General features: G+C 33.7%; 1 protein-coding gene across 9 annotated transcripts; it reads right to left on the bottom strand.

The window, feature by feature from the left end:
- Window positions 1-1,651: 1,651 nt before the first annotated feature.
- Window positions 1,652-5,334, bottom strand: LOC137806608 (guanosine nucleotide diphosphate dissociation inhibitor 2-like). 9 transcript variants are annotated; one of them, XR_011080379.1, is made up of 8 exons: window positions 4,997-5,334; window positions 4,631-4,792; window positions 4,500-4,547; window positions 3,851-3,952; window positions 3,681-3,740; window positions 2,937-3,147; window positions 2,460-2,534; window positions 1,652-1,906 (listed from the first exon to the last, which is right to left on the bottom strand). XR_011080379.1 is itself a non-coding variant. In XM_068606819.1 (7 exons), exons 5-7 carry the CDS (start codon window positions 3,174-3,176, stop codon window positions 1,853-1,855), a joined length of 369 nt encoding a protein of 122 aa, XP_068462920.1. In that variant the 5' UTR covers window positions 3,177-3,689; window positions 3,851-3,952; window positions 4,500-4,547; window positions 4,631-4,792; window positions 4,997-5,334; the 3' UTR covers window positions 1,652-1,852. The 9 variants fall into 9 exon arrangements, 1 of the variants encoding a protein (XP_068462920.1); XR_011080378.1 differs by having other exon boundaries at window positions 3,605-3,689; XR_011080381.1 differs by lacking the exon at window positions 4,500-4,547 and adding an exon at window positions 4,407-4,457.
- Window positions 5,335-10,935: the final 5,601 nt, after the last annotated feature.

Raw genomic sequence — 10,935 nt, 5'->3', positions numbered from 1 at the left:
TAAGGCCTTCAATTCTAACAACTAGCATCAAGAGCTAGGTTCTTGAAAGATATTCAAGTTGATCAAATTCTGAATTGATGGCTGATAAACTACCTTTTGGGGAAGGTGCTTCTATAAATAGACCACCACTGTTTTGTGGTGTGAATTATCAATTTTGGAAGGTACGAATGAAAATCTTTGTTGAATCTATTGACAAAGGTATTTGGAATGCAATTAAAAATGGACTTTTTATTCCTATGGTTGAAAATGAAAAGGTTATTTATGAAAAACCTTGGTCCCTATGGACTGAGCAAGAAAAACCTTTTATTCATAACATTTGTTTGATTAATTCACGAATTGATTGACAATCTACACTTACAATCTTTTATTTGATTGAAAACGACAATGATCAAAGTGGAATTTTTGTTTGGGAATTCAATTAATTTTCATTTTCTAGTTTTCTTATTTTTCAACATATTTTATTTTTAATTTTTCAATTTTGTTTTCATTCCTGCCTTTTGCATTGATTACAATATGCTTTTTTCTAACAATTGGTTTGTTCAAATTATAACAATTTTAATAATAACATCTCCTTCATTTGAATGAGTTTTTCTTGAAATTGGGTGAAAGTTAGCGGAAGCTTAATGGAAGTAGTGAGTCAAGGAGAGCTCCATTGGAGCCATGGATTACTTGCACCCATGAGCCATAACACTCATATATTTGATCTTCCTTTACATGAGCTAAGCACCTCAAAATATAGGAGAGAGAGCTGAACATTTTGGAACCAAAATTTGAAAATTCAAAATAAAACTCTTCAATGGAAGGTGTCATCATGCTTTCCATGTTTAGATCACACCTTCCATGCTAAATCCTCTCCACTCTTAGGCTTCCATGTAGACGTCCATGTGCTCCTTACCAAGTTAATTTTTGTCCTACATTATACCCTAGACATTCTAGGGTTCAATTGGGCTCAAAGAAGTCCAATTGTTACCATAACTAGTCATTTTTAACCCTAACTAGACCTATTCTATTATTGGTCCAAATACAAACCAAAAAACCTATGCTACTTAGCCAAATATTTGGTCCAATTATTTTATGCTACTAGGTTCAATACATGGCCCATCAAATCCTAAATTTTTTTATATAATTTATTTAAGCTAACACTACAAAAAAAGTGTATATTGTGGCGGTTATTTTCGTATAAACTGGCGTTTATAACCGCCACAATATACGCTTGTGGCGGTCTCCCAAACCGCCATAGAACTGGCCGCCACAAAGTTTAATGTGGCGGTTTTACACTACCCGCCGCAACACCCGCCACTTTAAACATAGTGTAAGTAGTGACGGTTTTTATAGGTAAATAATGTTAGTTATAACTGTCACAATTTACATCCATTGAAAAAAATTCCGACACCATATTATACGTAAGTAGTGACGTTTTTAACTGACGTAATTTTAATTCTGAATAAATAAAATTTAACCGCCACTTTTTTATAATCTTTTTTACAATCTGTTTTATACAATTATAAAATTTAACCACTTTTTTATAATATTTTTTATAATCTATTTTATACAATTATAAAATTTAACCACTATTTTTTCATAATAAAATAAAATAATGTATAAAGTTATAATCATCCATTCATTTCATTGAAAATTAAAGCACACATAATAATGTTAAAGAGTTTATATGTAATTGAAAATTAAAGGACACATAATAATGTTCAAGAGTTTATACACATAATAATGTTCAAGAGTTTATATGTAATTGAAAATTAAAACAAATTAAAAGTTCATACATCCCTAATCAAGTTTAAAATTACAACACATAATTATTTGAAATTTGGGCATGATGATATAGTTTCAAGCAATCTCATTCTTCAGCTGCAGCACTTACGGCACTCAGGTCGACAAAAAGATCAAGAATCTGAAACAAAAGACAAAAGTGATGCTAATCAAGACAAGAAAACAAATCCAGACTTTATGACCTTTTCCTTCTTGAATATGATATTTTATTTATGCAACATTATATTTGGAGCTTAAATGTTTTTGTGCATGCAAATGCGGAATTCCAAGATCGTTTTTATCAGGTCCTCTAAAGGTATAGAAATTCTATGTTATATGAGGTAACCCTATACATGCTTTTTAGTTCAAATCTACAAGTGCAGGTACCATTCTATATTCTGGTTAAAATTTAGCTTTATTTTTTAAAATGCAATACCATAAATAAGGAGTAAAAACAATGAAATCAGTGTTAAATTCCAAGCACAAGCTTTTTTGTGTAAATGAAAGATACCTTTTATCAAAAGAAAGTAAAAATTACAAGTTTAGTCAATTAGAAATAGAGATCTATCAATTTCTTGGCCTAGTCGTTTTGCTATACCAGTTTTTTATTTATTTCTTGTTCTCAAACCTATAATTGTCATAGTATGTGATGAGATATGTAATGTGAATTGCATATTAAGTGAAAAGATACAAACCTTTCCAGTGATTTTACTGTACATCCCGACCACGTCTTTAACTGTGATTTCAAAGTGTGTGGTAGGATCATAACTCTGCAAGGATTTAATTTCAGATTATTACAATTAAAAAAAGAATACAAGGAAAGAAATTTCATCTAAATGCTGAAAAAGAAGTGTAATAAGATTTCGTACTTATCATGAAGGACACCAGGGAAAACCGTTGGATTCTAATTGTAAATTTACAGAACATGAGATGTTCATTACTTTATTTAAACCAAAATAACATTTGATTCTTTTTTTTTGCAACATGTCCTGACCATATTCATCAGTGATAGACTTTTGGATATTTACGAAAGTTAAATAAAACAAGCAACTTTGTAATGTGTTTGTATGACTATACTCTAGATAACCCAATCAAGTGCCGTAATGGTTTGGAAATAAGAAACAACCAAAGAAAATAAAATATGCTTGTGAGAGATTCTACTTAATACTTACAGTAGAGATGAAACAACCATCAACCTCATGATCATTGCAGGGTTCAAACCTGTCATACATGTCATAGAATATCTCATTTACAGATCCAAGAAGGTTAATACCAGGCTTCAAATCCTCCTCAGGTTGGTCGGTCTCTACTTCTGTTGTAACAAAAGCGATAAATTTTCCTTTGGGTGCTACATTATGAGCATAAGAGTAGCATAAGAGATACCTGCAATAATGAGGTACATGAGCAAACATAGCCAATAAAGTAGGAAAAAATAATCTTCATAGGTAAGAACTAATTTGAATTAACTTCTCATCAAGTACACCCAAACTCTTTCATATAACTTCTGAATAAGCGCCTATAAACTTAACAGAAATTTGCCTTCCAGTACTAAAAAAGTATAATATAAGAGTTTTAAGTAAAACTCTCACGACTTAGGAGCTAATCCAAACTAGAACTACATTCTACTCACTAATTTTAAAATTTCTAAGTTGTAACTAGAAACTGAATGAACCAAACTAATGGATAATGCATTGTTAGTCGGTAGTTTTTCCCATTGGTGTAGGAAACTATATTTTTTTCTTTTGCTTTTATGATTTTTAAAATGGAATTTTGAATTGAATTTTCCATTTCATAACATATTGTGCAGTATAACAAAACAATATCTGTCAGTTACAAATACTTTGTGCTGAGTGAGAGTCATGGGTTTGTGGAATAGGATGACTCATAATACATATTGCATGTGAAACCTTTCCAACCTTGTGAACCTGTTGAATGAATTAAGTAGTGTCAGATGGAGTGGAGGAGATCACACTTTGCTGCAATTCATGTTTTCAGACTTCAGACATTCATGTAAAGCTTGTCCAGTAACTAAATACAACACTTGAGAAAACTTAGCTCACAGTCCTTGTTATCATAGAAATCTAACCTTATCAGATAAATATGATGGATCACACACAACTTTCTTGCATTTGGTTGTTTCTCCTTTTGAATTCACACCATTGGCTTTCCCATTTTCGTCAAATTCTACCTGTGTACAACAAGGAACTTGAGAGTACTTTTGATTATATTGGTTAAGGAGCATTTAGTACACATTCAAATAGAGGCTTATAGATACTTAAAAAGTAAGTCTAATTGATTTTTCTATTTTAATATAATGTTTGTGATTAAATACTCTCAACTTTTGTTTCCTTAACCCATATTTGAAGAGTACTGAATAGCATTTTGCTCTGTATATCGTGGATTCTTCTATTTAGCACGTCTCAGGAGTTGAGCAACACAAACTAAGGTAATCATCAAGTTACAAAAACTGAAAGAGAACGGAATAACTAGTAAGGACAAAATTAACTATTTTAAAATGACTCCCAAAAAAACTTCAAAGTTAAAATAAAAGCTCTTGATACAAATTTCACAAGTAATTATAGAGCAATTGGTTTATCATACAGAAAATAAATAAAAGAATAGACAACTAAATGTGTATATACCTATATTAAGAAAGCAGAAAGTATATCTTCTCCCATATGCGTATTGTCTCCCTAATTAAAGAAAGAAAAATGAATTCAGACCAATGCATTTACCTCTATTACTGCAGAGGATGATTTCGGCCTTCACGTTATGAAATAATTCTGCGTCATACCTCAGTAAAATTCACTTTTGTGATGATTTTCTTTGATCAAATGAATCAGTTCTTTGAAAGGATTGTTATTACCTTGGGTGAAAGCTATTCTTCACAACTTTCTGACCATACTTCCTCCATTTGTAACCATCATCAAGCAGATCCACATCACTTCTTTTCTGGAAACAAAACTGTGGTTCTCTCAGCTTCATCCTTACTTTCACCTTGTTCTTCTCTGACCCTGAACTTCTCCACCTACCATCACATGAACACAGTAACATTTTTTTATGAGGAAAAAAACTGAATAAATTGCTATACAAAGTTAAACGGCTTTTTTTTTCTAAATCACTTCAAAGCAAGATTAATTAACCTTAAACTATACAAAGTTAAAAATAAAATTAAGAACAATCAAATCAGAGAACACTAAATGAATCGAACTCAAAAAGAATGTGAACTAACCTGAACAAATTCTTCTGCGGAGGCGCCAATGGTAGCGATTTCGGAAAATCGAAATGATTTCGTACAGCTTCGAGCGTTTAGGGTTCGTGACTGTGAGGAGCGTTTAGCATTTAGGGTTCATGACGGTGAAGAGCGTTTAGCGTTTAGGGTTCGTGACTGTGAAGTGTGTTTAGGGTTTCGAGTTTAGGCACAGAGGGAGAGGTTTGAGCGTGAGAGCAATTTGAGCGTGAAAGCGTTTAGGGTTTATTTTGCAAACGTTGAAAGATGTTCGTGAGGAGGGTGTTCGTGAGGAGAGGACTTCGAACCAAATTTTCAAAAATATTTTGGTTACCAAAATCATTTTAAAAAATAATTGAAAAGACAAGGAAAAATTGTTTTTATTTTGAAGGATTATTGTGGCGGTTGAAAATGACATATTTTGAAAGGTAATTGTGGCAGTTGAAAATGACATATTTTGAAAGATAATTGTGGCAGTTAGTCAAATGACGTATTATACTGAAATTTGTGGCGGTTATTAATAATCGACATATTAAAACCGCCACTTTTTACACGATTTTTTGTAGTGTAAAGCTTGGTCCAAAAATAATGTTGGCTAGTTAGTTGAAACTCAGTCTTCTTGTGTTCTTCTGACCAAAGCTCTAGTTTATGTTTTGATGAGTTGGAGATCTTCTTAGATATGCTTTGTACATTCCTTCATCATAGACCCATATTTCCAAATAAGTCCATAAACAGAGTATAAGTCTTCATCCTCCTTATTATGTTGTTGTGTGTGGTTGGGGGCTTTGTCATTATCTTATTCTTTTTATTTTTTGGTTTGATTATTGAGTTATAGACAATCAATGTTTTTTGTCATTGTTTTCTACTTGCTGATAAGTGCCTAATTTCAGTAATATTTCATATTAAAATATAGGCACTTATGAGGATTTATTGCTAATTTACATATAAAATAATCCATAATTTATGAATTTAAACCTTTTTACATTTTTATGAGCTTTATTTGAATAAAAACATTTTATTCCCAAATTTGGTGTTAATTGCAGATTTCTAGGGAAGATTGAAGATTTGGAATAAAGGAGAATAATTTGAGCTAAAAAGATAAAGCCGGAAGGTCCCAAAATGGAAAAAGATGAAAAGAAAGATTGGACCTTTTTTATGTTTTATCATTTAGCCCATTAGCGCGACACAGGAAACAACCTAACCCTAGAAAACTATGATAAATAGGGGGCTAGAGGCTAAACCCTAGTGTGCCAGATTGAGAGGAAAACACCATAGAGTGAATTGTAACCCAATTGGGAGAATGGAAGGTGCTAGAAGTATGCGTGGCTAATTCTACCCTTTGGGATTGGGAGTAATCTGCTCAAACTCTTATGTATTGAGGTGATATCTTATATATTAATATTTAGTTCTTGATTGATTATTGGTATTGTTGTTTTACTTTTAATTTTCCGTGACAAATTGAGAATCTTAAATCTGACCGGGAGGTATTTTTAGGGTTCGGACCTAAACAACAATACTTAACATATTTGAGTGCTAGGAATAGACTTGAAATGTTAATTGCTATTAAACGTCTGAGCTTCGTTCTAAGTTGTTCTTATAATTATGCGAGGGATCAATAGTTAGGGACATTCTTAAGGATTTTATATGCGAGGAATCAACATAAATGATTTTTATACGGGCATCAATTTCAATCAAAGAACTTAATATTGACATGCTAATCAAAATACTTGAGAGTGAGAGAGATGAAACTAATCCTTATTTTTCCAATTGAAACAACTAATTCTTTGTCTGTTTTCTTATTGATCAGTGCCAACACAATTAATTCAAAACTCTTTTAATTGTTCTGTTTTTATATTTAACGATTATTGTGCTCGATAATTCAATGTTCCTTGTGGGATCGATATCCGTCCTTAGGGACAATTATTACTTCTGACAAATGTAGTGCGCTTGCCGTAAAAAGTCATCACTTGCCCGGTATAAACGTCTACAAATAGACTGTCTAACACAACATCTATTAGAGCGTCTATTTTATTTTTCACTATATACTTCTCTTGATTTTTATTCTATTATTGATATCATGGCTAAGAGAAATCTAAGAGAGCTTGTTTCACCTGATGTTAGACTCTATATTTAATATCCCGAGACAAATGTGCCTTGTGAATTAAAATTTGGTTTTCATGGACTTGCAGGTGAGGACCCACACAAACACCTATAGGAATTTCACATTGTTTGCACCATTATAAGATCGTCTAGAGTTCCTGAGGAACATATCAAGCTTAAGGAATTTACATATCAAGCTTAAGGAATTTACATTCTCCCTGTAAGACTTAACAAAAGATTGGGGTTACTACCTTCCACTATGATTAGTCACTAGTTGGGAGAACTTGAAAAGGATGTTCTTGGAAAAAAATCCAAACTTAAGGCATTTCCATTCTCCTTGTGAGACGCAGCAAGGGATTACTACCTTCCACTAGGATTAGTCACTAGTTGAGAGAACTTGAAGATATTCAAGAGACTTTGTGCAAGTTGTTCTCATCACTGAACATTCAATTGGCTCTAGAAGATATTACAGGCGCAAGTCCCCCAGGATACAACGGGAACTTCCCGGTAATTTCTGAGGATCAGAACTGGCAAGTTTCTCTTTAAAAGAGTAATACCCAAATAGAACCCAGAATTATTATAATAATAAAATAATGAAGAGAGAGAAATTGAAAAGGGAAAATGGAGAAGGAAGAAGATGGTGAACGGAGGGTTTGAAGAAGATGAAGAGGTGAGTGTGTGAGATGCATTTTTTGAAGCAAAGGGATGCAGTATTTATAGATGGAGAAAACACACTGCCACATCTTCAAACCCTAAAGGAGCGGTCATGGCCGCCGGAGGTGGAGGAAGATCTGCGGGAATGGAGGAGCTAACCACCCACGAATCTAGCAACGTTCTTAAGATTCCACACGACCTGCAGAGCGAAGGCGTGAGCGTTCCCAGAGGTGCGGCTACGATTCAGGGTGGAAGGGGCAACGTCGCGCGATCATCTCGGAGCAGATCCAGTCTTCGCCAAACCTCCACGATTTCCTCCAACGTCACTGAAGAATTTTAGGGTTTGACTACTTACTCTGTTTTCCATTTCGCAAAAACGCACTCTGTTTTTCGTTTTGCAATATATACAGTTTTACAACAATCCCCCACATATTGCAAAAGATAAAACATAAAGATAAAGAAAGAAAGCTTTTGGGTTCATCTAAGATGTAATGCATCAGAGCTGGTATAGCAAACTATATGAACCAGTCTTAGATTGATGGACTTAACACATAGTGTAGTTGGTATAGCAAGCTATATGAACCAAGACACTTCGTATGTGTTAGAGGTTTTTCAATCACAATACACCCCCACATTACTTGTTGTTATTGCTGTGTTGCGCCATTAGGTCATGCGCGGGCCCGGTATTCATGAGTGCTATAGAGATCTTGCCAAGATCTCATGCAAGCGACCCCACTTGACACTCATATAGGTGATTTCATCAAGTGTATGCTACAAATTATACACCACCCATAGGGATATGAAAATCATTAAAACTTTGTAAATCATTAAAACTTTTTTATAGCTGAATTTTAACCACAAAGTTTATCCTCTCGATGATGCAGTAACTAGCACTTTCACATACACCATAGAAATGGAAAAAATTGATTTTAAATCAATATCAGTGCTAGCAGAACTAACAAGTGACTTATTTTTACCCATATGAACCTTATTCATGGGATCTCCAATCACAAAGGTTGGGTTTCCATCACTTGTTTGTTTGCAAGTGGCTTAAGTCTCATTCCCCTCGATGTTTCTAAAATCATTTTTCTCCCTAGGGGTTTAGTTAGAGGATCTGCCAGATTCCATTCTGACTTGACATAGTCAATAGAAATCATTCCACTCTTTAACAGTTGTTTCACCAAATTATGTCTCAATTGTATATGTCTATTCTTTCCATTGTAGCTTTCATTTTTAGCTATAGCTATTGCCGATTGGCAATCACAATGCATTGATACAGATGGGGTTGGTTTCATTCCTAAAGGAATGTTTGCTAAGAAGTTTTTCAACCACTCAGCTTCACTACTAGCCATTTCTAGAGCAACAAATTTAGATTCCATTGTTGATCTTGCAATAATAGTTTGCCTGGCTGACCTCCATGTAATTGCACCACCCCCAAGTGTAAATACATAACCACTAGTGGACTTTGTCTCATCTGAATCAGAGATCTAGTTAGAATCACTATACCCTTCTAGCACAGCGGGAAATCCACTATATTGAATGGCATAATCCATTGTACCTCTCAAATATTTCATGAGTCTCGCAAGTGCATCACAATGATCTTGACTAGGACATTGAGTGTATCTACTCAATCTACCTACTGCATAAGCAATATCTGGTCTAGAAAAGCTCATTAAATGCAATAAGCTCCCAATTATCTGGGCATACTGAGTTTGAGAAATAGATTCTCCTCTGTTCTTCTTTAATTTAGAGTTAGCATCATAAGGGGTACTCACTGACTTAAAGTCATAGTAACCAAACTTCTTAAGAAGTTTCTCAGTGTATTTTTCTTGGGATAGTAATATACTATCTCCCTTCCTTATGATTTTAACTCCTAGAATCACACTTGTTCACCCATGTCTTTCATCTCAAACTTAGATCCAAGAACAATTTTGTTTGAAAAACTATATCATTGCATGTACCAAAAATTAGCATGTCATCCACATACAAACATATAATGACATATTCACCATTTTCAGATCTAGAATACACACATTTATCAACATCATTGGTAGAAAAACCTTCACAAAGTAAAACATTATCAAGTTTTTTCATGCCATTGTTTTGGTGCTTGTTTCAAACCATACAAAGATTTTAAAAGTTTGCATACTTTTTCCTTTTGACCTGGAACTACACATCCTTCAGGTTGAGTCATATAAATTTCCTCTTCTAATTCACCATTCAGAAAAGTTGTTTTAACATCCATTTGGTGAATTACTAACTTATGGATAGATGCTAAGGCTAGCAATACATGGATAGAGGAAATCCTAGTAACAGGTGCAAAAGTATCAAAGCAATCTATGTTATGTTTTTGAGTAAAACCTTTAGCAACTAATCTTGCCTTATATTTCTCTATGGATCCATCAGGATGGTACTTCTTCTTAAAGATCCACTTACAACCAATGGATTTTGCTCCTTTAGGCAGATCTACTAAGGTCCACGTATTATTTTTCTTAATTGAATCAAGCTCAGTTTTAATGGCCTTATCCCAATGTTTAGCATCATGAGCACTAATAGCTTTTACAAAACTTATTGGATCATTCTCAACTAGATAAGTATAAAAGTCATCTCCAAAAGATGTTTCCTTTCTCTGTCTTTTACTTCCCCTAACATCCTCACTCAAGGTATCACTAGCACTATCTATAGGTTGTTCAGATGTACCACTACTCTTTAGAGGAAACATGTGTTCAAAGAACTCAACGTTTTTCGTCTCTACTATAGTGTTACGTTCAATTATATCACTATTAAGAACTAAAAACCTATAGGCAACACTATGTTCTGCATATCCTAAGAACATACAATTAGATGTTTTAGAGCCTATTTTCCTTTTCTTAGGATCAGGTAACATCACTTTTGCTAAACACCCCCACACTCTCAAGTATTTCAGATTAGGTTGATAACCTTTCCACAACTCATAGGGTGTTTTACCAGTTTTCCTATGTGGTATCCTATTTTGTAAAAAACACGCAGTAAGCAGGGATTCACCCCCATAAATTATCAGGAGCATTAGAACTAATAAGCATAGCATTCATCATTTCTTTAAGAGTCCTATTTTTCCTTTCAGCTACTCCATTAGACTCAGGTGAATACGGTGGGGTTACTTCATGAATAATACCTTCTTTTACACAATAGTCATTGAATAAAACATA

The sequence above is a fragment of the Phaseolus vulgaris genome, chromosome 3 (genome assembly GCF_000499845.2).
Source record: "Phaseolus vulgaris cultivar G19833 chromosome 3, P. vulgaris v2.0, whole genome shotgun sequence".
NCBI lineage: Eukaryota > Viridiplantae > Streptophyta > Magnoliopsida > Fabales > Fabaceae > Phaseolus > Phaseolus vulgaris.
Note: the sequence above shows the minus strand (reverse complement) of the source record. Positions and strands in the feature narration are given on the sequence as shown.

What these genes read in the sequence shown, in the direction of transcription:
- LOC137806608 (XM_068606819.1), bottom strand. Translation starts at nt 3,176, where the DNA reads ATGTTTGCTCATGTACCTCATTATTGCAGGTATCTCTTATGCTACTCT. An exon ending in ATGGTTGTTTCATCTCTACT is followed by an intron (nt 2,535 to 2,936) that starts GTAAGTATTAAG and finishes AAATCCTTGCAG; the next exon opens with AGTTATGATCCTACCACACA. An exon ending in ACAGTAAAATCACTGGAAAG is followed by an intron (nt 1,907 to 2,459) that starts GTTTGTATCTTT and finishes CTTTTGTTTCAG; the next exon opens with ATTCTTGATCTTTTTGTCGA.